We start from the raw sequence: 27,921 nt of genomic DNA, 5'->3' as shown, positions 1-27,921 counted from the left end.
AGATATTTCTGATTCATGGTTTACTATGGTCATGCTGCTTACATTATATCATTTACAGCAACCTCACATAGGTATGTAGCCTTGTCCCCGTTTGACACACTAGAGAACTGAGGTTTAGATTATGTAACTCATTAGGACACACTCTTAGTCATGGCAGAGGCTGGGTTCCAAGTCAGGTTGGGCTGGTGTTGGCCATTTTCGTTATACACCGCTTCTCACTCTGTTGGGCCCCATAGGTTTTCCTAATCTATGGATTTCAGGTCATTTGAAGGGTTGGAGTGGCCAGGCATGTGGCATAGGTGTCTGTGTTCCTTCCAGATGAGCAGGAGAAGCCGGGCAACCAGTACTGGTCACTCAGGCCCACTCCGGCTCTCGCTGGCAGCCAGGCCCCAGAGAGGCCGGGGCGTGGAGCAGAGGGAGGGGCCCGCAGGAGGCGGGGCCCCGAAACTACCCGTCCCAGCATTCCTCGCGCCTCCCGGCGGAGGTGGCGGTCACGTGGACGGGGGTAGAAGACGTTCTGCCGCGGCGGCCGCAGGGTGCTTCTCGGCGTCTGGAGCTGGAGGCACACTTGACGGTCTCCCCTGCCGCTGACAGCTCCCCACCCAGATCCCCGCTGGACCTGGTAAGCAGGCGGGACGGGCACGCGGCCTTGCAGGCCGGGGCTGAACGGCGTTTGCTCCTTTCAGAGGCCTTTCAGCCGCGGCCCGCCCCGCCCCCACCCTCGCGCGGACCCGGGACGGGTGTGGGGCCGGCCCAGCCCGCGGGAGAGCGGGCGAGCGGGGGCCGGCGGAATCCGGATCGTCCAGCGCGCCGCGCCGCATTGTTGGTTTGGATTTTAAGACCAGGAGCTGAATTCCCTTTGGTTTCGAACCCTGAACGGGAAATCTGCTGATGTAGGTGGAGGTTACTCCTTTTACTTCCACGCCCAGCAGGACCCCGGCACGCATCTTAGTCCTTAAAAGATAGTGTTTTTTTCGTCCTTAATGGTGCTAAAAAGTTTGAAGTTTTAGTAAGACCCATGGTTACTGTTTTGCTTGCGTATTTATATACTCTCAATTATATTTCATATCCTGTGAAAAAGTTCATTCCTTTTCCTTCTTTGAACAAAGTCTCCGTACTTATCAGTAGTGCTTACTTGTTAGACTTTGTACTGTTAGAGAGATCCGGAGATGAGTGATCTTACTTGATTAAACATACTGTTTTTTGGTACTGGAAATTGAACCCAGGGACACTTTACCATTGAGCCACATCCCCAGCCCTTTTTATTTTTTGTTTTGAGTCAGGGTCTCACTAAGTTGTTGAGGGCCTTGCTAAGTTTGCCTGGCAGGCCTCACACTTAGGATCCTCCTGCCTCAGCCTCCCCAGTTGCTGGGATTACAGGCGTGTGTCCTGGCGCCTGGCTGGTTTTGTTTGTTTTACCTCTCTTTAGGTTTTAAAATACTTATTTTGGATGTATATGAGGGATTGTTTCCTCTTTATTTTTTAAGAATTAAGGCCTTGGGGCTGGGGATTGTGGCTCAGCGGAAAAGCGTTGGCCTAGCTTGTGCAAGGCCCTGGATTCCATCCTCAGCACCATATAAAAACAAATAAAATAAAGGTATTGTGTCCAATTACAACTAAAAAATAAATTTTTTACAATTTATTTTTTAGTTTTCGGGGGACACGACACCTTTATTTTTATGTGGTGCTGAGGATCAAACCCAGCACCCCCCCCCCACATGCCAGGCCAACGTGTTACCGCTTGAGCCACATCCTCAGCCCCCCAAAATAAATATTTTTTTAAAAAAGAATTAAAGCCTTGACAGCTACCAAAGTTTATCCGTTCTATTTTTTAAAACACATGGTTAGTTTGTAAATGGCCAGTGAAAATGGAAAAAGGAACTTCATGGTTGAAGAAGAAAAATTTATATTTGGAAGCCTTTGGATTAGAATAGTTTGAAAAATGAAAATTTGCTATGGAAGCTTTTATCTCTATGTTAGAAGAAAACCAGATAAAACAGAGCTTAAATGAGTCATCCAAGGTAACATGATAACCCTGTAGCAAAACTGGTCATCAAGCTGGGGACTCTGTATTCTACAGGAGCGTCTATAATGAAAAATAAATCAGAATTTAGCTACTTATTGCAGGATTATTGGATATGTTGGTAATACGTTGTATCTTTAACCTGAGAAGTCATTTTAAATTGTATTCGTAGAAGTCCACTTTAAGTGCCACTTGAATTTCCCAAAGGAAGTTTGCTCAGAGAATCCTTATCTGCTTTATCTATTTGAGTTTGTGCACTAAGCCAACTGTGAAAGCATATAAACTTGGAGGTTCTACAACACACCAAAAATGTAAAGAATAAAGAATTGCTGGGTGGCTTTTTTTTCTTCCAGCTGACTATATTTGTATTTTATGAACCGCTTTTTAAGCCATGCTCACAAGAGATGATTCAATATGGTGATTATACTTGATCATGAATTTCAGGCAGAAAAATCAAGTGTTTGGGAATAAGGAATGGTGTCCCCAATATTGGTTATGCATATAGACTTTGGAGTATAGCTGGGTCTGAATCCTGTTCTTTGACAATGTGACTCTCATAGATAACCTTGTAGTGCTGAGCCATTTCCTTATTAGTAGAGATTCATAGGGTCATTTGGAGTATTAAATGGGATAGTATAAGGACTCCAGATGAGTGGAAATTGCTATTATTTATTGGGCTACTTTCCTTCATACTAGTATTAAAGGAGTTTTATAACATGATTTTGGTAAACAAACTAGAGAGGAAGAACATTCACCTATAATTCCACTTACCTTAACACATCAAATTGTTTTACCTTTTATGTATTTTTCTGTAGTCCATGACTGCAAATGTACAAACATTGGTTTGTTAACTTCAGAAGTTCTTTTTATTTTGTTGTTGCTTTCCCAACTGGGGATTGAACCCAGAGCCACTGAGCTACATCCTCAGCCTTTTTTACTTTGAGACAAGGCCTTGATAAGTTTCCCAAACTTGTGGCCTCAAACTTGTGCTCTTCCTGCATCAGGAGGCTCTGAAAGTTTTATTGTAACTATATGAATAGAGCTCTCTGGGTTTGCCTTTTTTCTGATCTACTGGTAAAAAAGGAACTTTTCCCATTCCCCAGTATGTTTAAAAAAAAAAAAAAACGTTTTCAAGAACTTTTTTATGCCCCACAGTGGTGTTACATATCATCTCATTTATCCGCACCCTGCCTCTGTCTTCTAACTAGTGTTATTCCATTTTGTGGTTAAGAAAACCAAAGGCAAAGAGAGAGAATTCAGATCAGAAGCAGGAGCAGTCATTAATGCCAAGGCAGTTGGCTTTAGTGGCAAGTGCTGTGTTGGCTTCTATATTTGTAGATTCGTTACATGGCTACTAGATCATATATGTAATAATCAGGAGTTAATCCTGGAGGATGACTTGCAGCTTCTTTCTATAAAAGTAACAGCATCTGTACATGATAACTACTTAGACCACCAGATGTAAACATCATCTTATAGGAAAATGATAAAGAATAGGGAAGTGTTTAGAGCCTTAACAGATGAGGCCACTCATCTGTTTTATTAGTTGTGGCAATAAAAATATTTATACGCAAGGAAGTTATTAGGACTACACTTTCCTTTTTTATAACTTTAGAGATAAACATAGGGTTTATAATAAAGAAAGATGCTCCTTCAACCTTATAGTTTATAGTGAGCACCAGAATCATCTGGCAGACCAAATTCTTTTAGGAGACCTTGGAGATTCTGGTCTAATGGATCTGGAGTGGGGCCCAAGAATTTGTAGTTCTAACAAACTCCCAGGAGATACTAATTATTCCCAGCTAATAAGTTTAGTACAGTAAGGAAACACAATATTAATATTAGTGGTAAGCATGGTGGTGTGCCTGTAATCTCACCTACATGGACACTGAGGCAGCAGTATTGAGAGTTATGAGGCCAGCCAAGGCAACATGGTGAGACCTCTCAAAAGAAAAAAAAGGGGTGGGGTTTATTGTTCCAGTTGTTGGCTTGACAGTGACACCCCAATAGCATTGAGCACCTAGATCTTGATTTTTGAAGGAACCAGGTTGATTTCCGGGCCAGGACAGAGAAAATACCAGAGAACCTGGAACATGTCATGATGCTTGAAGTTAAGGAAGTACTCAAAAGTTTGGGTGTTTATTGAAAAGAGAAAAGTCAAGTTAGAGAATCTTCTTTTTTGGTATTAGGGATTGAACCCAGGGCACAATACCACTGAGCCATACCCGCAGCCCTTTTTCTTTTGAGACAGTCTGTGCTGAGTTGCTTAGAGCCCTGCTAAGTTGCTGAGGCTGCCTTGAACTTGCTATCCTTCTGCCTTAGCTTCCTGAGATGCACGCACAGTGGCGGCACAAGGCAACTTGGAGAATTGTCTAATGGCCAAGTTAAAACAGAGAATAACAAAATGAGTATTGATAGTATTGAGTTTGTTTGTTTGTTTATTTGTTTTGTGGTACTGGGGATTGAACCCAGGGGTTTTCTACCACTGAGCTATATCTCCAGTCCTTTTTATTTTGTTTTGAGACAGGGTCTTACTAAGTTGCCCAGGCTGGCCTCAAACTTGTGATCCTGCTGCCTCAGCTTCCCAGAGTTGCTGGAATTAACGGGCGTGTACAACTGTGACTGGCAATAGTGGTCGAATTTTAACCCTCAAAGTAAGTATGAGTCTATATTAATACTAGCCGAATAGACAAATAAGAAGGGAGAAGGGATAACTCTTACAGAGGAATTTAATTAATAAACAGAAGGAAAGAAGGAAATAGAAAATCACAGTAGGCAAATAGCACCATACTAAATGTTGCAGATATATCTACCTATATGGTAGTGGGTGAAAGTTAGTGGAGAATCAGGCTGTTTACATAGTCTCTAGTCTCTTGCCAAAGATAGTTATTAATTACAAAGGAAAAATAGTAACTCAGCAGTTGAGAAACTGTAGACCAAGTAATCAAGGTTTACATCACATAAAACATCTGGGCGTCATGAATCTGGCTGTGGGACACAGTGAGAAAGACGAGAAAGACGCAGCATTGCATCTGTGGTGTTTGTTGTTCTTGCCAAAAATGCATCACCTCTTTTGTCTTTCTCATCATGATAAATGTTAAACAAACCTACAGAAGGACACTCTCCAAACTCATCATACTCTTCCAAAGTGTCAAAGTCACAAAGATGAGGAAAAGTCACAAATGAAAACTAATGGAGGAACTGTCACATATTGGAGACTAAGGAGAAATAGCAACTAAGTGCAATGGGGGTCCCTGAAACAGAAAAAGAATGTTAATGAAACATGGACTATATTCTTTTAATTGACTTGCACCAATGTTAATTTCTTGGTTTTAATAGTTGTACTTTAATTATATAGTTGCTAAATGAAGGATATAAAGGGACTTTTTAATTTTTAAACTAAATTCTTGCAATTTTCCCATAAGTCTTAAAATTAGTTCGTACTAAAAAGTGTAATAAAAATATATTCACTTGAAGTAGATATAAAAGGTGACTAGGGAAGGTGAGTAATAAATTGAGAGTCAGTTATGGTACCCACTGTTGGAAATCTTAGCAAACTCTTGAATTTTTTGTGTATTGCTATTGCTTTTCCAAGGTCAGGCTAAACCAGAGAGATATGAATCAAAGGGTTGGGAGTGGGAGGAAGAAGGATAAGCAGGAAAAAAAAAATCGCACTCAGAAAGTACGTGTAGTATCTGAACCGCTCCAGGCATTCAGTCTCTGTTAAAAACAGTTCCATAAGGAAGTAATGGGAGTTCTTTTTTGTTCCTGTTTTAAACTCCCTCTTAAACCCTCTTTTAAAAATCTGGAACAAGTGAAAATACTGGAAAATGAGTAGAAAAACTGAAAAAATAGTACTGGGATATTATGACAGTGGATTTGGTGTAGAGAAGTGGACAAGACCTAGAAATTTGTTATAAACACAAATAGCTATTGCAAGTATTAAAATACTAAGCTTGTACCAGGTCTGACTGTTGAAATCTATTTGCTGTTGGTATTTTAAATGGAAACTGTGGATAGAACCATGGACTTTTGATCTAGTAGGGCAGAGTAGGTGGAATGTGCCAGTAAACTTCTAAACTATGTGTTCTCTTTGCGCACATACCCCCAACCCCCACTATACAACACATACACACACCTGTTTTGTTTGTCAGTTCCTGCAGTGAGACAAGAACATTCTGCAGCTGTCCTCAATCCTAGGATCATATTTTTTAAATTAGCTTATCTCAACAGTGTTTGTGCTAAGTAGCACTAAATATTATCATCCACATACCTTCTCTCAGTGATCTCAAGACTTTGACAAACTAAAAGTAGTTGCTCAAAAAAAAGGTAGTTCTTCACAAAATAAAGTCTTCAGGACTATTTCTTTTTATAAAATATTTTCAACAAAGAATTATTTTAGAGTATATGAATTCAAAAGAGGGGCTTTTTTATTTTCATATTGCCTAATCATCTAAACTGAGAATTCATGAAATATGAAGCTCTTAAGATTTCACTTTGTGTATAAAACTTACCAGAGAAACTATTTCATACAAAAAGTAGACACTTAGGACTGTTGATTAGCCTTAGATTATGCTGTGAAAAAGAATATTTTAAGTGGAAATTTGAGAAGAATCAAAGCTTTTATTTTTTTAATGTGCTTTTGATTTTGTGTATCATATGAGGAATTTGGTCAAGGCTGAAGTCTAAGGGATATATTCCCTGAAAAATTGTCACTCTAGGGGCTGGGGCTCAGGGGTAGAGTGCTCGGCTGGCACATGAGAGGCACTGGGTTCGAATCTCAGCACCATATAAAAATAAATAAGTAAAACAAAGATATTATGTCCAACTATAGCTAAAAAATATATATATATTAAAAATTTGTCACCCTAATAATTAATAATTAATAATCAGACTTAGTCTGAAATTTAATTATATTCGACCACTAAAAAGAATGAGCGAATTTTTGTCTATCAAAGACAAATTTGAGCTTGCTTACTAGCAATTTGTTAAAGAAATAATAAAGAATGTTATTTATTATGTATAAAGCTGCTGTGGTTAGCTGATATAAATTTCAATGAATTAAACAAAACTTCATTTTTTTTTTTTTTAATAGTGATAATTGAGCCCAGAGGCACTTAAACTTGGCAGTCCTCCTGCCTTAGCTTCCAGAGTTGCTGGGATTGATTATAAGCGTGTGCCACCATGTCCAGCTAGAACTGCATTTTCTATTTTGGTGCTAAAGTACTATTCCCCGCCCCCCCTAAATTTCCCCTAATACAATTTCAGGAAGAATCTTATATTTACTTTAGTTCTCACAGTCAAAAAAACTGATTGGTAGTTTCTTTTGTGCTGTACAGGACCTCTTTAAGCTTTGGTTTTTTACCCACTGTGTTTGGTCATTTAGTTTGTTTGAAAATAGAGGCATTCCAGCTTCTTTTGTGATCTTGCTAAATGTTAGGTTATCTTTTTTTATATCCCTCTAAAGTCCTTAGCTTTCACCTATAGCATTGATTCCACTCTGGATTCCCTGGACATAGAAGTCTTGAAAGATTGTTTTTTCTTATCTATAATAATTGGCATTGGGTCTGGCCCATGGTGAGCCCCCCTTAAAGAATTGTGTTTAATCGTTAGTAGGGTAATGGTAGTTTTCAAGATATTTTCAGCATTTCTAAAAGCCCAATGATAGTAATACTTTTACCTTAAATCAACTGCTAATTTATTTATTTTTTAGTTGTATGTAGTTGGACACAACTTTATTTTACTTATTTTTATGTGGTGCTGAGGATTGAACCCAGGGCCTCGCTCGTGCTAGGTGAGCACTCTACCACTGAGCCACAGCCCCAATCAACTGCTTTTGACTTGCGTTAGTAGAATTGAGGAAGGAAGCAAATTCAGGGTATCTCAATATTTCCAATGTTATAGTATAGATATTTTGAATAGTATTTTCTAGTTTAAAATGTTGAAAGTTCTAACTAAAGCTAATAACACTAGTTTTTTTATTAGAAGTTCTGATTGGCAAATCTACGAGGCTATGAGAGTGCAGATTGTTCGAATGTCTTTCCAAAATGACATGGGGGGAACAAAAGTTGCCCTTGGTAGTGAAACGATTAGGAACCATTTTAGATTCCTTTGGGAGTCCAAAAGCATGTACCATCTTTCTGGGAAAAAATGCATATAAAATTTTTTATATGCAATGTCAGAGGATTCAGAAAGCCCTGAAACCTATCCTGTTTATCTTTTTGTGTATGGGGGTGGAAAATCATGAGAGGTGATTTCTCTCATCTCCACCCTAATATACACACTACCAAACCGTGTCCTGGAAATTTGTGAACAGTTTGTGAAAGGACTTTCTAAAGTATTAACTGTCACTGTTTTAGAAAGGGAGTGTCTCATAGTGGTTAAGAGTAAAAAGACTCTGAATCAGGATGGTCAAATCTGGTTTCTCTAAAGCTATGCATGTGACGTCAGGCAAGTTGCTTAACTGTTTAGTAACTATGAAATGGGGATAATAATCCTCCTGTGGATTATCGTGGTGATTAAATTGTTAATACACATAAAGTACTTAGAAGAGAAAGTGGCTTTCCTCAGGTCTGCTGTTAGCTGTTGTTGACAATAGGAGTAGCTGATGGTGTGTTACTGTGAGTGGTTGAATACCTGGCCAGGTGAGGTGCTGGAGGCTGCAGATTGCCTGGAGGAAGGGTTTGTTTTTCTAATTGGTGCAGAGACACTGTATGAAATAGCAGTGTTCCTACACACAAATGCATTCCTTCATGGGGAATGCCAAAATAAACATTCTTTATCATACCAGCATTAGGTAGGCCTCTTTTACCTCATTTCTGTAGAAAAAATGGTGGTTACAATTTCAGGAGAAAAGCAAAGATCCATATTGATCTCTTAAAAGAGTATTGTTGCTCTTCTTAAGTTATAAAATATTGAATAGAAATGCTGTAAGTTACTAGGAATTGTGATATATTGAACATTTTTTTTCTTCCATCTAGTTATCTTTAAAATTCTAGGAATGTCTTCCTAGGTCCTCTCCTTTAATCCTCCAGTTAAAGATAATAGTTACCCTGGGTACCCTGGGTTTGATGCTTATTGTCTTTTCTTCTTAGCTTTACTGCATGTTTATCCTTAAATAAAGTTTTATCTCTGTATACACAGTATTCCATTGTGTGGCGATACCTGGATTTATTTACCTATCGTACTCTTCATGGGCATTTTGGCTGTTAGTTTGGTGTTACATAGGGCTACTCAGTGTTTTTATTCATGTTTTTAAATGTGTATTCACAGGTTTCTCTAGGGTATATGCCTAAGAGTGGAATTGCTGAGTTATGAGTAGTGCACATCTTTAGCATTATTAGATAATGCTAAGTTCATCCAGAAGTGGTTTTACTCACTTACACACTAACATTAGAGTATAAGGGTTCAAATTGCTCTTCCTTGTCATTTACTTCTTTTAAGAAATATTTGTTGGACACTTCAAGCAGTGAATAAAAGGACTAAAAGCCCTCTTCTCAGGCAGTTTATATTTTAGTGGCCAAAAAAGCTAAAACGTGTAATATAGCAAGATGTTAACATATTTTGTGGGGTCAAGTCAAGAAAGGGGAGTGGGTGCTTTCTCTCTCTGCTCTCAGAGCCATATGGGCAGTGAGAGTCTTAAGGGGATGAAGGACAGCCAGGAAGGCTGGGGCTTCATGTGATGGTTGACATGAACAGAGGTGCAGGTATGAGATTGGTTCTGACGCTTGCAAGCAAATAATGGTAGTAACCCTATGAGTGTTGGTGAGGTGCAGGGGTTTGGAAATTGTGCCAGAAGCATTTGACCCTTCTCTCAACTTATCCTAGTGGTATTAAGACTGAAAAGTGAGCAAGGAGGCTGGTAATGGGTGGCATTCTGAGCACTTGGAGATCTTTAGTCCCCCTTGATTCTTGTCTGTTGTGGTTTGAGGGATCAGGGCAAGTGTAGCTCATCTGAGACATCTGCAACACCAGCGTTTTGATTCAGAATTACTTGGAGTTCTGGTGATTGCTTGATTCTTGAAGTTGGATGTAACCCAGCTCTAGGTCTGTCTCTTAACTCCTATAGATGGAAATGGAGATTCCTGGGGGAGAGATGCTTTTACCTCGAATGATATGTGGCCTCCATTGTCAGATTTGTCAATTTTGCCAATCTGGTAGATGTAAAATAGTATCTTGCTATGGTTTTAATTGCATTTCCCTGATTTCACTCTAAAAATTCCAAATTCTGTATCTGACTTAGTCATGAAACTTTGCTTTTATCATTTATGTTTAATGAGTTCCACAATTATGAGGGTTTTATTTCCCATCTGTCTGTTCTATGACTATACACTCTATATTTAATCTAGCACCTGAAATTTTATTTTGATTGTTTCTGTCAACAGAGCCTCGGGGAAATCTATCATTCCCTGTACAGTCACTACCAAGGAAGTCCTTGAGTCAAAAACGCACCTGAGTCGGAGATCCTACCTTTCTTCCACTCTGCCTGAGTGCCTGACTCGGTAGACTCATCCACTCATTGTCATCTCACCAAAAAACAGGTCAATAAATCTATATTGACTCTTTCACTACCTCTGGGTACCATTGAAACACGGGCCCCATTTCACATCACTGTAGGAGGCTCTTCGTTGCCTTTTCAACTTGCCATTTTAAAATCAGAATCATGACTCTTCTTGCAAGTTTGTAAGGAAAATGGTTGCCTACACTGAGGCTGTAAGTCCTGCTTTTCAGGCTAGTTCTTTATACAGTTTTACCACTTACACCCTCCCTAGTGTTCCATGTTGTCCCTTGTTGTCTCAGAATTTACAAAAAGAACACTGGAGAAAGGGAGAGTATATGATGTAATTTTGTTAATCTGGGGTTCTGCCTAATGGCTGTGGTGTTTCAGGTACCCTACTCCCCCCCCTGTTTACATGTTACATTCAGTGGCATGAGGGAGCACAGAGTGATGATAGCATCTGCACATTCCAACTGGTTGATGATGCATTTTCCAAGGTACATCAGGTCTCTTGTTCAGGGCTGTGCCTTCACATACTTGTTTTCACAAACACAGTGTGCATTGACCTGCGAAGACAAGCGTAGGCAATGAGACCTGCCCCACTGGTTTCTTTTTCAGCCTTCAAAAGGGTTTTATCCAGTTTCCTATGGTTAGCTATTAAGAATATTACCTAATAATTTTTTAAGCTTTCTCCTGTTCAGATTGAAGTCTGTGATGGAAAGCCTACATCATTAATGTCATCCCACACATCGTTAATGTTTAGGGAATACCATATACGGCATCCCTTTCACAGAAGAGATATACTAGAGCTCTTAAAGTTTAACCAGGTTAAATATGATTATACAGACCTTATTATTCCAGAAGTGCAAAAGGAGTATAAAAAAGAAATCTAGTCCTAAAAACATTCTTATATAAATCCTAAATAATCCAAAACCTTTCTTAGAGCTCACATGAGCATGACTCCCAGAAGATAAATTTGATTGAACCCATACTATAGTCTCATCTACCCTGACTGATCCAAATAAGTTCTAAATGCATGTCTCTTATGTTCTTTCCTTTTTGTGGTGCTGGGATTGAACCCAGGGCCTCCTGCATGCTAGGCAAGTGCTCTACCACTGAGCCACACCCCCAGCCCTTCAGATGCATGTTTCTGATGATATTGTGAGCAACTGCAAAGCCCATATGAGTCGTCTGAAGTTTTATCATTTACAGGTGTGTGACGCATTCCCAGACCCTCCATCCAAGTCAGCATCAGCTACTTCTGTGACTGGGTCCAGATTAAGGTCCTCCCAAGACAGACTTCATTAGATCCACGCTTAAGAGGAATCTGCCAGGTTTTTCTACCTCCTCTGCAGCACTGTAAAGTGTCAAGGCCTGAAGACTTGGGTACGTGTATTACAACTGCAAGGTTGCCAGCACCAACTACGCAGAGTAAGCCTCGTATCTGTGTGACGCCACCACTGGCTGATAACGCACAAGAAAAAATAACTAATTGAGACTAGAGCCCTCTCTTTTCTTGTGAAGCTGGGATTTGAAGGAGTTGTTCTGAGATCTGCACTGCTAGTAGGTGACTGATAACATCATAGTCTGCATCGGTCCCTGAGGTCAGAGATTGAGCTGCAACTGAGTGAACACCAGACAACGAAATCTTGAAGAATTGCACTGAGGTGCAAGCCACATTGAACCTTCTGCAAGTAATGCTGGTTGAACTGAGAAATTGCTAAACAAACCTGTAACGGGACTGCTTTTTTGGGTGTCTCTCTGTCAATTTGCCTCTTGCTGTTACATTGCTTCTTGTGTTGTCTTTTGAAGTCCAGATGTTCTCCGATAATTCACATTGCCCTGATTGTGGGCAGCAGTGGTTCCCTAGTTTAGAACTAGGCCATTGGTTGTACCAAACCGAACTTGTTGAAAATGAATGCTACCAAGTATTCTTAGACCGTATTAACAGAGCTGATTATTGCCCAGAATGCTATCCTGATAATCCTGCTAATAGAAGCCTTGTTCTTCCTTGGTCTTTCCCACTTGAGTGGGCTCCCCAAAATCTTACCAGGTGGACCTTTGAAAAAGCTTGCCATCCATTTCTTCTGGGTCCTCCACTGGTTAGAAAAAGAATACATGACTCCAGAGTAGCTGGTTTTAACCCTGCATTACAGTTAATCTTGACCAGAACAGATAAAACCTTAAACAAAAAACTTGGCCAAAATAAATAACTTCAATAATAGAAAAAATCATGGAGACTGTAGAGGGTTTTGTGCTAGTAGCCCAAGGAAGATGGAAATATAATTCTTTTTTCTTTTTCCTTTTTTTTTTTTTTTTGGGTGTGCTGGGGATCAAACCTGGGGTCTCACCCATGCTAGGCAAGCACTACACCACTAAGCTATATCCCCAGCCTCATTTCTGAATCTGACCCAGGCACTACTTAGGGGAACTGCTTAAATTATTGGGTCTGCTTCTGTGGCCTAAGCATATTTTATTTAGCATATTTTAGTATTCTAACCAGATGGTTCATCTAGAACCAGACTAATGCATATAAATAATGTTTTGAAACTAGCTTGCTTGCCCCTCCTAAAAAGTTGTACAGCCTAATTATTGATATCCAACTAGGTATTCCTGGAGGGGAGGCCCCATACTATGTGCCCCATAATTGTATTTCTAATAGTAACTTTTGCGAGAAAGCATCCTCACTGTAGCTGAATTCTAGATTCTTCCAATAAATTTTAATAAGAAACTACATTGTTCTAAATTGTCCCTCTTCTACATCTATCGGTGATAGAGATGTATGAGTGTGTGTGTACATAAAATTTGTTCATATGTAACTATTTATTCCTCTTGCTCTGTTTGGCCCCATCCTCATGTTAATAACTGGTCATGGCCAGAAAAATTATATTCTATTAGGCAACACTTACATAGTTTACACAAAAATATGTAAAAATGCTGCCTGTTTACATTTTTAACTTGGCTCTACATAACCAAAGACCACCCTGTCTTTGTAGTGACTGAAACTTAAAATGTCCTCCCTTGGAAATGGAAAAGTACCTGTATTGTGAGGTTTATGGCAAAAGGAATTACCAAGCTTGACTTTATATGAATTATGAACAGTCTAGTGGAAGAATCTTTCTTAGAAAGTCTTGCTGGCCATGTCTGGCCTTCTCTTATTCATGAAAATCATAGAACCAGAGTTGGGAGTTAGGCGACTTGGGAAAAGCTGTTGGAAACATCTCAGAAGCCACTGGACAATTTTCAGATTAAGATGCTGGGTAATCCAGTGCTTGTGCAGCAGCTCAGCAATGCTATTGAGGATCCAGATTCTTTCTGTCCTTACCTCTAGGATCCTGTGTTTGATTTCTGTCCTCATGGTTTATTTCCTCAATGAGTGTAATATGGTTTGTTGTTGCCCCAGACATTTTAATCCCACCAGACACTGGAAGCAAGGAACAAAAGTCTTTCTCTCTTCAAGACTGTCTTGTTTGGGAGTAAAATCTTTCCACCAGATTCCTAGCAGATTTCTTCTTACATCTCACTAGAAGGTTAACCAAGGAGCCTGGGGAAATCTGGCAAAGGGGAATGGGGTTGGTATTGCCCCAGTGAGGCACATGGTCTCCACTGATACAATCAAGATTCTTTTAGGAAGGAAGAAGTGGGGGATGAATGGCTGTTGACACACAACAAATCATACTTGCTGCATGTTATGAAACCTAAAGTTATTTATTAGTCTGTGTGAAGAATGTATCCCAGAGACCCACTTCTGTGTTCTGCCTTATGTCTATCATGATGGTTCTCCCCAGTTACATTGCTGAATAAACTCTGTGGACTGCTAAACGGAGTGAAGACCACTTAGTTTATCATTAACCTGTGATTCAAAACTCCCTTCACTACTATAAAGCTCTTCCTAAAAAAGAGACAGGGCTTTTGAGGATAGCACTATGATAATGTTGTTGCATCTGAATTTTTTCAATTATTAGAGAATGGTTATGCTCCATTTCCACATGCTAGGAAATGTTGGGGACCACAAATCAAGTCAAGATGGCACCTGGCAGTTTGCCAGGAGGAGTGGTTTGTGAGGCAACGCCACCAAGCCATTAAAATGGTAAGGATTCCTTATTGGCTGACTGCTGTATCTAGATGATGCTAATTGAGTCAAGCTCTGTGTAATCAGTTAGGCATATATACCTCTGCTGTTCCGCAGTAAAGCAGTGCCTGCTACCTTAGGTGCCCGCTACCTTGAGTTCCCACTTTAACCTTCAAGTTGCTTGTCACCTCCCGGTTATTTTGCCCAGCTGGACTGCGGCAAGGAAACAGTCTACATATGTGAAATTTTCAATATCAGCAAAATGGAGAAAAGGTCTGTATTTTTGTTTTAACCAATTTTAAGTAGTGGAGAAACTCTGCAGCAGCACATCCAAGGTATTTACTTATTGGTTTAAAAGGATGGGAGCTGTGTGAGTAGTTTTTACACTAAAAGGTAATGATGTAGTTTGGTGTCCCTAATTCGGAGATCTGAAATATTCCAAAATCTCATACATTTTTGAGTTATCTTGTCAGTGCTCAAAAATTTTTGGCTGGAGCATTTTGAATTTTGGGATTAAGGATACTTGACCAGGCCAGGCATGGTGGCACATAATCTCAGCAGTTTGGGAAGCTTAGGCAGGATGATCCAAAAGTTTAAGGGTAGCCTCAGCAATTTAGCAAGGCCCTAAGCAACTTAGACGCTGTCTCAAAAAGAAAAAAGGCTGGGGATGTGGCTTGGTGGTAAAGCACCCCTGGGTTTAATCCCCAGTACAAAAAAAAAAAAAAAGAAATACTCAGTCCATAAAGTCTATGCAAATATTCCAAAAGCCTGAAGTCTGAAATGCTCTGGATTTTGGAGAAGGGATCTTCAACCTGTATTTATCATACTTTATACATGGAATATAAAAAGGTTTCATGTCAGACTGAAGGCCACTGTTGATATTTTAGGTCTTAACAGCCATATTTTTCTTTTTAATTAAGACTTCCCCAGGCATCCTCATGAACAGTTGTATACTGCATTATAAGTATGTGGACAAGAGAGGGGAATTTTAAAAAAACCTTCATTTTAATATTAACAAGGGTACTTTGCCTTCAAACATGATGGCATTATCACACCTATTAGGGTTCACTCTCAAATCGACTTGATGTAGAAAAGCTCATAAAATTGAGCAAAGGAGAAAATTTAGAAAGCCTTTTTTTGCTTCAGCTTAGGTGTTTTTGGAATGAATTCACAAGGCTTAAAATATTGTAGACTATTCTAGAATACCTTGTAGTTGATATGAATAATGACATTAAAACAAATAGGTTGCTAAAATTAATTCTAATAACCTGCTCTGGGGTCTGATATTTTCAATTGTGAGCCTTATAAGTCTCTATTTGCATTGTGTGGGAGTTGATAGTATTACTTAGACATAATGGTAGCATTTTGAAAATGACCATTATACCTGTTTCCAGTTATTTAATGGCAGATTTGAGAGTGGAAACATACTGGGGCAGACTGGGGAAAATATACACCCACCAGAGCGGTGGCTTCTGAGGCAATGCGTGTGATTGAAATAAGACAATAAGTTATAGCAGGAGGCCTAGCCAAGCAGACAGGTAAAAAAGCAAGTCTGTGGCATCCGAAAAGTATGTGACAGTCTGCATGTCGTGGCTTCTCATACCCACTTCATCTCCTAGGTCTCCACTGGCAACCCTTGAGACTCCGTGGAATTTTAAGGACATGGCTTAAAACCTGCTTTGTAAGGAGGAAAAATAATGACTTTGCTGCCAGCTGGGTTTGTGTTCTAATTCTGATGCAATCAAATGATGTTGGGCATGTTAACCATGATGTGTGGTTTCACCATCTGTGAAACAGGCAGTGTTATAATGCCTACTGCATACCATTGTGGGGTTCGAGTGTAATAACGTAATCTGACCATACTTCACATAGTAAGGTCGAGGAGAAGGTCAAGACATCAAGGCAGAAATGACAACTATGGGATAAAGTAGAGTCTTAGTTTTAGAACAAGGATTAAAGCCTGTTAGAACTTGCTCTGAATTATCAAAAATTTAATCTCCCAAGAAAAACAGGATTGTTCTGAGGTCTGAAGTTGAGCCTGTAGTCACAAGTCAAATGGTCTTCTGTATAAAGGTGAAGAGGCCTGAAGGAATGGATGACCCAGGGCAGACAGATCCTTGTCACATTTTTCAGGCTCATGGATAATCTTAATTATGGTATATGTCATTGCCACATGATTTACTATGTCATCTGAGCTTTTCAACAACAAATAAGTAGAGCAAAGTTGAGAGAGATGTCTAGATTCAGCCAGGTCACATATGCTAGGGTCACATTCACACTTAGATCTAATATTGTAGGACCTGGGTGCTTTGTTTACCAGTTTGAGATTTTCAAACTGTCTTAGTCGAAACTTTGTGTGCTACAGCCAGGCTCTTTTTGTTCGAAAATTCTGACTCTGCTCTTAATGGTCATGTGTTCTTGGGTAAGGTTCTTAATCTTCTCGGTTTCCTCATCCAAACAGTAGGAGGAATATTAATTGTCCCAACTATATGAGATTGTTGTGAAGATTAAAGGGTCAGTAATGTGCTTTGCTGCCTGGCACAAAGAGGGTGCTCAATAAATGTTAGCTATTACAATTGTGCATGCTTTATTTGTTGTTTGTTTCCTCAGCAGGATTAGAAATTGCTTGAGGGTCAAGATATCGGTTTTCATCCTGAGATCCTAAAGTTACATAATTTACTAAGAGTGGTTAAAAATTTAGAAATACATAAACTTACTGGATCCTCACTGCTGTGCCCTTGTCACAGTTGCACTCATTTAAACCATCCTGGCTGGAACAACTAATTTCTTTTGCTCTACTGCTGCTAAACTTTTAATTTCCTTGTGCTCGTCCTCTTTAAAAACTTAAACGTGTTTCTCACACCTGGCCCCCTCCCCCCAGTCCTCTCCCAGGTCTCCATCTTCTGCCCTTTTCTCTGGCCCCTGTGGCAGCGCCAGAGGTTTGTAGGATGGAGTGAGGGAGGGTAGGTCCTGCTGCTCTGCCCGTCCTGATTTCCTCACAGGCAGCATTTGCTTGGCTTCTTTTTACATAATTGTTAGACTTCTAGGTTTCCTCTTCGTTGAACTGCTTGTCCATCTCTTTTGCCCACTTTTTCATAACATATTTGTCTTTTATTGACTTGGGAGTTTTTGTGTATTCTGGGTGTTAATACTTGACTAGTCATATATGCTGCAGATATTTTTCTAGTCAGCAACTTACCTTTTAATTTTCGTATTTTTTCTTGTCTAGTAATTAAACTTTTATCATGTGATCACATTTGTCAAATTCTTCTTATGGTTTGTGTATTTTATATTTTGTTTAAGAAACCGCTGAAGTTAGAAAGATATTGACATCTTCTGAAAGTTTCACAGTTTTGCTTTTTACATTTAGGTCTTTAATCTGAAATTGATTTTTGTGTGAGGTCAAAATCTAATTTTTTCCCCATTTGACTTGTCAGTTGTGCCTCAACTATTTATTCATTAATCTATTTTTTTGTGTCACTTAGCCAACTTCCTTTACACAGACTCACACACATATGACCACGTATTTTTTTTTTGACTATTCTGCATGTTCCAGTGGTCTGTTCTTGGCCCAGGACCTCATTGTTTCTGTTAAATGTGTCATTAAAGATTGCCCCTTCTTTAGGATTTTCTTAATTCTTCTCGATCCTCTGCCACTAGCCATTTTCAAACTTTAGGATCAGTTTGTCTATTCTGTTAGAAACCAACCACAATCAGAAAGCTTTCTTGAGATTGTGTTTCACATTGTGTTGAATTTATAGATTCCATTTGGAGAAAATTGGCACCAATGGTTTGCATTGTTACTGTCTATGCACAACTTATTTTTCTATTTAATTTATCTCTCCCTGAAGTTCTCCCACATCTGTCGTTAGATTTCTTACTGTGTACCTTTTAGTTTCTGTTTTTAGGTACCTTATGCTCATTGTGAATAGCATCTTTACTTTCTAAAATTTTTTTCCACCGGTACATAGAAAACTTTTTACTCTAAATATTCTTGGTTTGGGCTGGCAGGAAGAAAATTTTCTTTAAACAAAATTGAAAAAGATTGGGTACTTTTTATTTTCTTCAATGAACTCAGAGAGGAGGAAAACTCTGCTTATAACAGGGGATAGCACAATTAAATTAAATGCAAAGCAATTCCAGGATCTTAAAGAAGAATGGGGTGATTAGTAAGCCTACAAATCTGACATGTTCATAAGTGTTCACATCAGTGGAAAGAAGGGCCTGTCCCTCATTCCTCCCTTCCAGTTTATACACCACACCACTGTTGATTCATATATTCATTCATTTTTTTCTCATTTTAAAAATAAAAAAAATTTAAAAATAAATTCTTACTATACACTGGGCACTGTATTAGGCATTTGGAATACAAAATTTTAAAGATTTTAGTTTGTGAAACTAAATTTTACAACGGTATTGTGAGAAAAACAAAAGAAAGCCCGTTTGAGAGGCTAACCAACTAGCTATCAAAAAATGTAACTGTACAAAGCTCTTTCACATGTGTTTTTGCATTTATACAACAATGCTTTGTCTCATTTTTTTTAAACAGGTAATGAAGGTTAAGTAACTTACTGACCAATTTGTTTTTTCTTATTTTTTTATTTTTAAAATCTTTTTTTTGTGGTGCTAAGAATCAAACCCAGTGCTTCACATGTGCTAGGCAAGCTCTCCACTGAGCCCCAACCACAGCCCAACCAATTTGTTTTTGACAATAAGACAATTTTAAAATGATCTAAGTTTTTATTTCTTACAAACTGCCTCTGATTTTGGTCTTTTTGTATAAAGCTCATAATATTTTACCTGTATTTTCTGAACATGACATAGGAAGGCATTGTAGGAAGGGTTCATCTTTGTATTTTACAAAAGAGTGCTGGGAAGAAGCTCTAGGAGGGTGGTGATGAAATTCCAGATGCGTGCTCCCTGGGACCATAGGCAGTCATTGAATTTGGGTGGCACCATGTATTCCTACATGTTAAAAAGTGGGAGCATCTGACAGGTGAGCTTTTGCACAGTGAAGGGTCGTCCAAGCCATATGGAAGTCTGCAGTGGCCACAGACCTGCTCTTGGGAGTCGTTAGCATTTCAGGTTCAGAGCTGTGGTCTTTCAGGCTCTGCTCCCTTGGTATGACTGTTCATACCCTTTCCATAGCCCTGGGATGTATTGGGAGACCGTGACGTCTGTGCCCGGTTAATAGTCAGGGGCCTCTTTCTGTGGATTTGGAGGGTAATGCTCATGAAAGCCAGAAGCGCCTTTTCTTCACAAGGAACATTTCAGAGAGGAAATACTGTGTAGACCAAAGAGGTGTAAAAAATACAGCTGAAACTGGCATTTTTGCCTTTTCATGTCTGAAAAGTCATTTAATGTTTTTCATTTTATTGTAGTCATGGTATATATGCCTTGTCTCCTGGGTCTGCGGGAAGCATAAGTCTGTTGGGACTTGGGATGAGAAGAAAACAAGATGTCTTCACAAGAAAACCCAGACACTAAAAAAAGTATCCTAAACTCTGAAGAGATAGAACACAAAATGACCGACAGTGGACTTAGGGATCCTCCAGAGGGTAAGACTAGTTGGGATGGCACTGAGCTTATGCTGTAGGAGACTAGGGCTGTGCCCAGAGAAAATCTGATGATTAAAACCTGAAGTTCTGGGGCTGGGGCTGGATCTGGGGCTCAGTGGTAGAGCACTTACTTGCCTGGCATGTGTGAGGCACATAGAAATAAAATAAAGGTTTTGTGTCCACCTACAACTAAAAAATATATATTAAAAAAAGAAGACCCTGAAGTTTTAAAGTAAAAAGGCTAACTCAGTGGATTCATTTGTTATGATTATTCTCTTTTGTTCCTATTTACTGAATTTTAACACATAGCAGACCCTCACTATAATATGAGGAAGAGAAATATTTTAGGCACTTCGATAGTAGGGACTTACAATATTGGCCAAATGCATACATCTTTTAAAAAGATGGTAAGCAGATCTTCAGAGTTATAAAATCAAAAACCTGTAATATGCTATATTTAGAGGGCACCATTCAATTATAGGTAAGGATGAGACTTAGGGTCTTCTTCCTACTTACAGAAATGAGATATAAAATAGCCAAAATATGAAATAGACTTTTCAGAAGAAAGAGGACATGTTTATTTTAAATCTTTTATTAAGGAAGTTTTTTCAAGGTATAAAAGTAGAACAGTATGAATCCACCCCCACCCCCCAGCATCCTCAGCGTCCAGCTCCACCTTTGACCAGCACAGCGCTGGTCTTACCTGCCCTGGATTATTTAAAAGCCAAGATAAATATGACTTCATTTGTAAATGTTTAGGTTTATATCTCTTAAAGATGGATTTTTTTAAAAAAATATAACTAAAATGTCATCATCACATCTGAAAGATGAAGTTATTGTTCCTTAATATCATTACATAGCCTGTTTGTATTCAAATTTTCCAAGTTGTCTCATAATTTTTTTTTCCACAGTTGAGTTTGTTTTCGTTCTAGTTGGGCCACAACTGCATTTTACTGATATGTTTCCTCGGCTGCTTTTTTCCTGAGCTTTATCATAGATTATGTCTAACATAGATAAAAGCAGAGGGCTGAAGTGAGCCTCCCTGTAAACGGCTTGGTCTGCCCTGAGCACGGAGCTAACACTCTCAAGTCTGTGCTCCCTCGTCCCTGCTTCCCTCAGCATCTGACTGAGAAATTCTAGACATCTGTACTAAAATTTGCCCCTCTAAAAGATAAGGATTCTTTTCTTTAAAAATACAACCCAGGCCAGACGCTGTGATGCACGCCTGTAATCCCAGCAGTTTGGGAGGCGGGGGCAGGAGGATCACGAGTTCAAAGTCAGCCTCAGCAAATGCGAGGCACTAAGCAACTCAGTAAGTAAAATACAATAAAATACAAAATAGGGCTGGGGATGTGGTTCAGATGTGGTTCCCGAGTTCGATCCCCAGTACCCCCCACCACAAAAACATAATCCAATAACTTTTGTTGTTCTAAATATTTTTTTATTTATTGATGGACTTGTATTTTATTTATTTATATATGGTGCTGAGAATTGAATCCAGTGCCTCATACATGCTAGGCAAGCACTCTGCCACTGAGCTACAACCCCAGCCCCCCAATACCTTTATCACACCTAAAAAGATAATTTCTTAATATCATCAAATATCTGGCAGTCAGATTTTTCTGATTGTTTCATAGGTGGTTTCTTTAACGATTGGTTTATTCAAAACTAGACCTAAACATTTTGGCCTGCACATTGTGTTTGGTTTTTTTTAAGAGAGATTACCCCTCCTTTTTTCCCCTTTTCTGGCCATTTATCTTTATTGTTGCTGATGACATCCTTATAAACTAGTAATTAGCTCTAGAAGCTTAATCAAACATAAGTCCAGTTTAGCAAGAATGCCCCACGGGGGATGGTGCACTCTCCATTGCCTGTAGTGGGAGGTTAATGATGGGAAGGTTGGTCAGTGGGTTCAGCAGTTGTCAGTTTGATTCATCCATTATAAAATCCCCCATCAGCCTTTTGCATGATGGTTTGAACTGCCAGTGATAATCACTGCCTTTCATTAGAGGAGATATTTAATATACTCAAACATTAGTTTTGTCATTCAAAATTGTTTTACATTAGTATTAGCTGTTAGATTTATTAACATGATAATGAGTTTGTTTTAATCACCATTAGTGGGGTCAGAGACAAATACTCTTTAGGAAGGGTACTTTCTAACTAGGAAAATCTATATAAATATCAATCAGGGACCTTGTTAAAATACAAAAAATATGGGGAAAGTTTTTTTCCAATAAAAATTAAATTTTTATCTCACTAGACTCTCAGAAGGTTTTGGAAAATGATCCATCAATAAATTCTCAGGCACAGGAGACCACAGTGACAGCAAGTGCCATTGAAGAAGCAGCAGCTCAGACCCCTCACCCTGCCTCTGGTCTTAACGAAGACCACCAAGAGGTAGAGGCAAACGGTCTAGAAAGTGCAGATACAGATGATAAATCAGAAAGTCCAGATGAAACAAATATTGGGAGCCATCCAGAGGATAAAACAGAGCATGAGAACAGCCCCAGTTCTGAGGCTAGCGCTCAAGGGCACCACTTCCCTTCAGAAGGGCTGGGTGAAAATCCCCAGGATCCAGATCCCAGCTGCTCTCCAAGCCAGGAGGTAGGAAGAGCGCCAGCAGGCCTGGGAAGTGCTGCTGAGGAGCCACCTGCTGAAGACTTTCCAGAAGCCCCGAGTCCTGGTCATTCCAGCGCAGGCCCGGAGGGCCAGGATTCACTGAGGAGGCGAAGACCTGCCCCAGGTGAGGGGACCCACTTAACCCTACCCTGTTTGGTGTTGCCCTGTTACCAAGGACAGTTTCAGGATTATGCAGGTTCACTGTGAGTAGAAAAGAAAACATTGTTTTAAAAATGCAGTTGATGTGTGGGAAAGAACCTGACAGAGTGGAATGAGCTAATCTATAATCTTGGTGGGATAAAAGAAAGTTTTTCAAAGTTTAGAAATTCAGTGTCAGGTGAAAGGTCATAAAGGCATACACACTCTTATTAGTGTACTGTCTAAAAATAATATTGTTCCTCCCCTTCCCTCCAGAGGCTGAAAGTCATGAGCCAGAAACACAAATATTGGAAGAAAAGGAAGAGATTGCACAGGATACCACCATAAGAAAGATTACTAAAAAGAATTTTTGGAACTATGGTGAGAACAAACCTGGTTTTATTGTAGTGTTGAACGCATTCATAAATCCTCAGTGAACATATCTAGAAAACCAGCACAGTTAAATGGTTTTAATATCATGTTAATATCTTTCTAAAGAATGTTTGATAGCAAGTCATAGCAAGTCATAGTAAAATAAAACAAAGTTTGAGGATTTTTTCCCCCTTAGGGGTACTGGCTGATGTTTTGCTGAGCTTAAACAAAATGGAAATCCCCACTTTTCATAAACAAGAAACTAAACCCGCCTTCCAGTCAGAGTACTAACTTGTTTGCTGTAGGTGGTAAGCATTTTGAGAAAGTGGAAGAAAATACTAATCGCTCATTTCTAAAAACATTAGTGACAACAAAATATAAATATAATCTACTTTTACCTATTAACAAAAATGCCATATCTTAAAAAATAAGAGATAAAAGGTATTTCTGGTAGACTTTAATTGTTAAGTTTAGAAGAGTCAGACGGAAGGAACCTACTCCTCCCTGTGAGAGCTGAGCACTCTGCCTCATTTCAGTCATCACAGGCTTTGCATCTGACTCTGCTCTCTCTCGTTTTCTCCTTCTTTGACAGGCTTCTTTCTTGGCTGCCTGGTTATCGTGGCTTTTGTGTTAAGTTCAGTTAGTAGCTACTATTCCTCCCCAGTCCAGCAAGTGCCTCCAAATCCAGCGTTAGAGGCCTTCTTGGCTCAGTTCAGCCAATTGAAGGACAAATTCCCGGGCCAGAGTCCCTTCCTGTGGCAGCGAGGACGTAAGTTTCTCCAGAAGCACCTGAATTCTTCGAACCCCACCGAGCCAGCCACCATCATATTCACAGCAGCTCGAGAGGGAAGAGAAACCCTTAAGTGCCTGAGCCACCATGTTGCTGATGCCTATACCTCTTCCCAGAAAGTCTCTGCCATTATGATTGATGGGGCGGACAGAGCCATGAACGACAGCGACACGGTCAAGCTGTGGGTTGACTTGGAGCTGAGCTCTGGATTTGAGAACGGCCAGAAGGCTGCCGTGGTCCACCACTTTGAATCCCTCCCTGCAGGCTCCACCTTGATCTTCTACAAGTATTGTGATCATGAGAACGCGGCCTTTAAAGATGTGGCCCTGGTCCTGACCGTGCTACTGGAGGAAGAAACATTAGAGGCCACTGTAGGCCCAAGGGAAACCGAAGAAAAAGTGAGGGATTTACTCTGGGCCAAATTTACCAACTCTAACACTCCCAGCTCCTTCAACCACATGGACTCTGACAAACTGAGCGGGCTGTGGAGCCGCATTTCACACCTGGTGCTGCCCGTCCAGCCCGTGAGGAACATAGAGGAACAGGGCTGCCTTCTGTCAAGCTAAGCAGGGAGCTGGTAACGGGTTTGCAGAAGAGCTACAGACTGCCCTTCTGTGGAGAGAGGGGGAGGGAGGTGGAGAGAGGGAGGGAACAGCCTGAAAAAACACCAACGAGCCTAGTTTAGAAAACAGCTTTCACTTTTTTACTTTCTGTAAATTTTTTCTAATCTAAGCTTTGACAAAGCTAAAATTGACCTTTTCAAGTAAATCAGGTTTGAGATATAGCATGATATAGAAATCTGAGGGATTTTTAAAATCCCAAAATATAACAGAATCATTGCACAGAAAGATATTATTCTCAGAGTAACTATAGAGTGACATTTGTTTTCTTGAGGGAGACGAAAGAGGCTTTTTAGACTTGGACTGAATCAGAGTTTGAAGCAGTGATCATTTTTAGAAACTTTTCAGTCATGTTAAATATTTTAAAAACTTGCTTTAATAACCAAGTTGAGGGATGATATTTTATACTAGTTTGTACTTTTGACTAGTATGGAAAAAAGGAAATAAGAATTCAAACCACCAGATCCTTAAATACTCACTTTATGTAAAGCACTACACCTTTGTTCCGTTAATGAGCTGAGGTCAAGCAAGCTATGTTCAAAAATGTTCTTAAATATTGGAATCAATGGGAAATTGCTTGTAATCATTGGAAGTGAAGACATTCCAATTGGCTGTGTCTTTACGTCAGCTTTCCCTAATGATTTAGAGCAGTGATTCTTAACACTGTGTCTACCAGGATCCCTACGCTCTTATCAGAGCAGTTCTGCTTTTGACAGTTTTATATGTTGGGGATCTCTGTATGATTTCATTGGAACAGTTTCACTGATAATGAAGTTTGAAAATCAATAAGTGAAAAAACACCTTAGAATATAGGAAATAAGTAGAAAAAAATAAAGATTAAAACTTGTGAGCAGGCAGAAGATGAAAAATAGGTTTATTGTATACTTGTACTATTTATGAAAGAGAAAGACCTACAAATGAGGATTAGAATGTATAAGCTAGAATTTACTAACATGTTTCTGATGCTTTTGTTCATTCTGTTAATCATTTCTGTCTCCCTAAATGGAATTTTGTCATTGTTTAGGATGAAAGTCTGAGTACCATTTTCAGAAAAACAGATTTTAGTAACCAAGTTAATGGTAGTCTTTATATGGGCACATTGGCATAACTTCACCAAAGTTTCTTGGCTGTGCTGTGATGGAGCATTGTATACTGCAGCTCATTTTTAGACAGTTAGAAGCACCATTAGGGTAAAAATCAGAGAAAATGTGGGCTAGGAGTGTAGCTTGGTGGTAGAGTGCTTGCCTAGCATGTGTGAGGCTTTGGGTTTGATCCCCAAAACTGCAAAATAGAAATGCAAGAGATGTTATACTTGGTGAGGAGAGGCAGAAATGGTAGAGTCTCAGAGGTTTTAATGACCAATATCAATTGCTGAATGATGATCTGTGATTGTGAGACAAACTGAGAACAATGTGTATGGAGACAGAAGTTGTTGATCAGCATTTGAGCTCTTGAAAGCAGAACACTAGTAGAATGTAGACCTAACAAAAGGTCTATTCCATTACATGGACTATCACCACAGCCCTGGAATGTTTTAACTAGACTTTGGCTTCTCTTTGACTGTGAAAGCATACACATGTGTATGTAGTTAAGAATTCTTGTGATTGAAGAATGGAAGGATTTTAGGAAACACTAAAAAGATGTAAGGATCTGTATTGATACCAAAAAGATTACAAAGACATGGGGAAAAGTTTATTTGAATATCTGCCAGAGGAAAAAAATGTATTTTGAGCAAGGCTTTAAGTGTGCTCAGTTGAGTGCAGGGACATCCCCAAAGGAGGACTGACTTGAAGGAATCCTCAATAGATTTGAGAAAAGACCTGAACACAAAGTTAAACCATAGTGAATGTAATATCAGGGTCAGTCCAATATAAAATCAGGAAATAGAAGAAAACTCTATATGCCATAAGTTGAATTTTTCCAGTATTTTTAGATCTTCGATGCTAGTATTACATCATACACAACCATTGGTGCCTTGTAGAATTGTTATGTTGGCCTGCTGACCTGTGTGTGCTACCTCAGATCTATAGAGGAACCAGTTTGAAGTACAGACCTAGTTTCTGTCAGTGATTCACATCACACTTGAAACAGAGGGAACTGTTTCTTCACTCGGTTGAATATGGATTTTCATCATTTGCTCAGTATAATTTAGGAGAATTGCTAAAAGTTGCTCAATTCCTTGTTTACTATTTAGCTTTTGTTATACATAGAAGGAAAAGTATGCTTAAGTGCAATTGACTGAGATTTGTCAGTTTTCTGTCCATTATTTCAAAAATCATTTTTAGAAAAAACAGATAATCTCATGAATAAAATGATTGATTTTACAGTATAAAACTATATTTTTAAAATATGCAAATAATTAAAATCTATTATATATTGTACTCTATTAGTTTCTATTCCATTATTTTTTACATTTTTCATTTTTCAGACTTTGTGTATTTAGTTGTTCACCTTTTATTGTTGTGGCAATTTGCTTGTTTGACTCTGAAAAATTATTTGTGGGCACATGATACCACACATGACACCTGAACATCATTGATTATTGTCACAGAATAACTTCCATGACATTATGTATTAATGTAAAACACTTCTTGTAGGAGCAAGTGTCATTGGACTTGGTTTTTTCCCCTCCTTAGGATGAAATTTAGTTTTTCTAGTTAATTTCAGAGATTGAAAGGCAAGTTCCAAGGGGTTCATACTGCTAAAGGTAGTAGTGCTATTTGTTTCTTTTTTCTACTTTTCAAATCGATGAATAAAGTAATTGTAGCATGTTTCATTTGGAAGCCTCCATGCTTGGTTGGTGAAGCTTGGTGTGTCCTTGGCCCACCAACCCCTGGGCCAATGGCCCAACTGAACAGTGCTAGCTGCCAAGGAGGCTTTGATCTAGCTCTCGTTTGATCTGTACTTCTGTTTGTTAAAACAGGAAGCATATTGAGCACTGATGTTAGAATATAACAAAGACAGCTTATAAAAGTGAGAAAATTCAGCAAAATGCTCTTCACCAGTTGTTTGCTAATCTCTGGCCCAGATTTTTAAATACCATTGAATTTTGCTTTTGTGTATTTAAAAAATTAATGGGCATTGAGAATCATTAATGCCAGACTTGACATTTCCCTTTTCCTTATATAACCATGATTACTTTTGTATTTATTTCCTGTAGACATTGAGTGTGCCTTATTCAAATCAGTTTTCTGGTTCTTATAAAAAATAAATCTTAATTTTTTTCTCA

The 27,921-nt window shown here is 39.1% G+C and overlaps 2 protein-coding genes and 1 non-coding gene across 9 annotated transcripts; 2 read left to right on the top strand and 1 right to left on the bottom strand.

The window, feature by feature from the left end:
- Positions 1-482: 482 nt before the first annotated feature.
- Positions 483-14,342, top strand: LOC106144612 (torsin-1A-interacting protein 2). 4 transcript variants are annotated; one of them, XM_078022403.1, is made up of 3 exons: positions 485-622; positions 10,408-10,563; positions 11,733-14,342. In XM_078022403.1, exon 3 carries the CDS (start codon positions 12,338-12,340, stop codon positions 12,731-12,733), a length of 396 nt encoding a protein of 131 aa, XP_077878529.1. In that variant the 5' UTR covers positions 485-622; positions 10,408-10,563; positions 11,733-12,337; the 3' UTR covers positions 12,734-14,342. The 4 variants fall into 4 exon arrangements, with proteins under 4 accessions (XP_077878530.1, XP_077878529.1, XP_013211625.1 ...); XM_013356171.4 differs by lacking the exon at positions 485-622 and adding an exon at positions 4,551-4,677; XM_078022404.1 differs by lacking the exon at positions 10,408-10,563 and having other exon boundaries at positions 483-622.
- LOC101976508 (torsin-1A-interacting protein 2) lies at positions 512-27,921 on the top strand. 4 transcript variants are annotated; one of them, XM_078022400.1, is made up of 5 exons: positions 512-622; positions 19,974-20,150; positions 22,414-22,896; positions 23,187-23,291; positions 23,875-27,921. In XM_078022400.1, the coding sequence occupies exons 2-5, from the start codon at positions 20,051-20,053 to the stop codon at positions 24,636-24,638; spliced, it is 1,452 nt and encodes a 483-aa protein (XP_077878526.1). In that variant the 5' UTR covers positions 512-622; positions 19,974-20,050; the 3' UTR covers positions 24,639-27,921. The 4 variants fall into 4 exon arrangements, with proteins under 4 accessions (XP_077878526.1, XP_021578291.2, XP_021578290.2 ...); XM_021722616.3 differs by lacking the exon at positions 512-622 and adding an exon at positions 4,551-4,677 and having other exon boundaries at positions 19,974-20,084; XM_021722615.3 differs by lacking the exon at positions 512-622 and adding an exon at positions 4,551-4,677.
- On the bottom strand, positions 11,580-11,651 carry Trnaa-agc (transfer RNA alanine (anticodon AGC)). The gene has a single exon. It is a non-coding gene; the product is annotated as a tRNA-Ala (tRNA).

Source organism: Ictidomys tridecemlineatus, chromosome 10 (genome assembly GCF_052094955.1).
Source record: "Ictidomys tridecemlineatus isolate mIctTri1 chromosome 10, mIctTri1.hap1, whole genome shotgun sequence".
In the NCBI taxonomy this organism is placed as follows: Eukaryota; Metazoa; Chordata; class Mammalia; order Rodentia; family Sciuridae; genus Ictidomys; species Ictidomys tridecemlineatus.
Note: the sequence above shows the minus strand (reverse complement) of the source record. Positions and strands in the feature narration are given on the sequence as shown.

Coding starts and splice junctions, on each gene's coding strand:
- LOC101976508 (XM_078022400.1), top strand. CDS start 20,051: ATGTCTTCACAAGAAAACCCAGACACTAAAAAAAGTATCCTAAACTCT. Junction 22,897..23,186: donor GAGGCGAAGACCTGCCCCAG/GTGAGGGGACCC, acceptor CCTTCCCTCCAG/AGGCTGAAAGTCATGAGCCA. Junction 23,292..23,874: donor AAAGAATTTTTGGAACTATG/GTGAGAACAAAC, acceptor CTTCTTTGACAG/GCTTCTTTCTTGGCTGCCTG.
- LOC106144612 (XM_078022404.1), top strand. CDS start 12,338: ATGTTCTCCGATAATTCACATTGCCCTGATTGTGGGCAGCAGTGGTTC.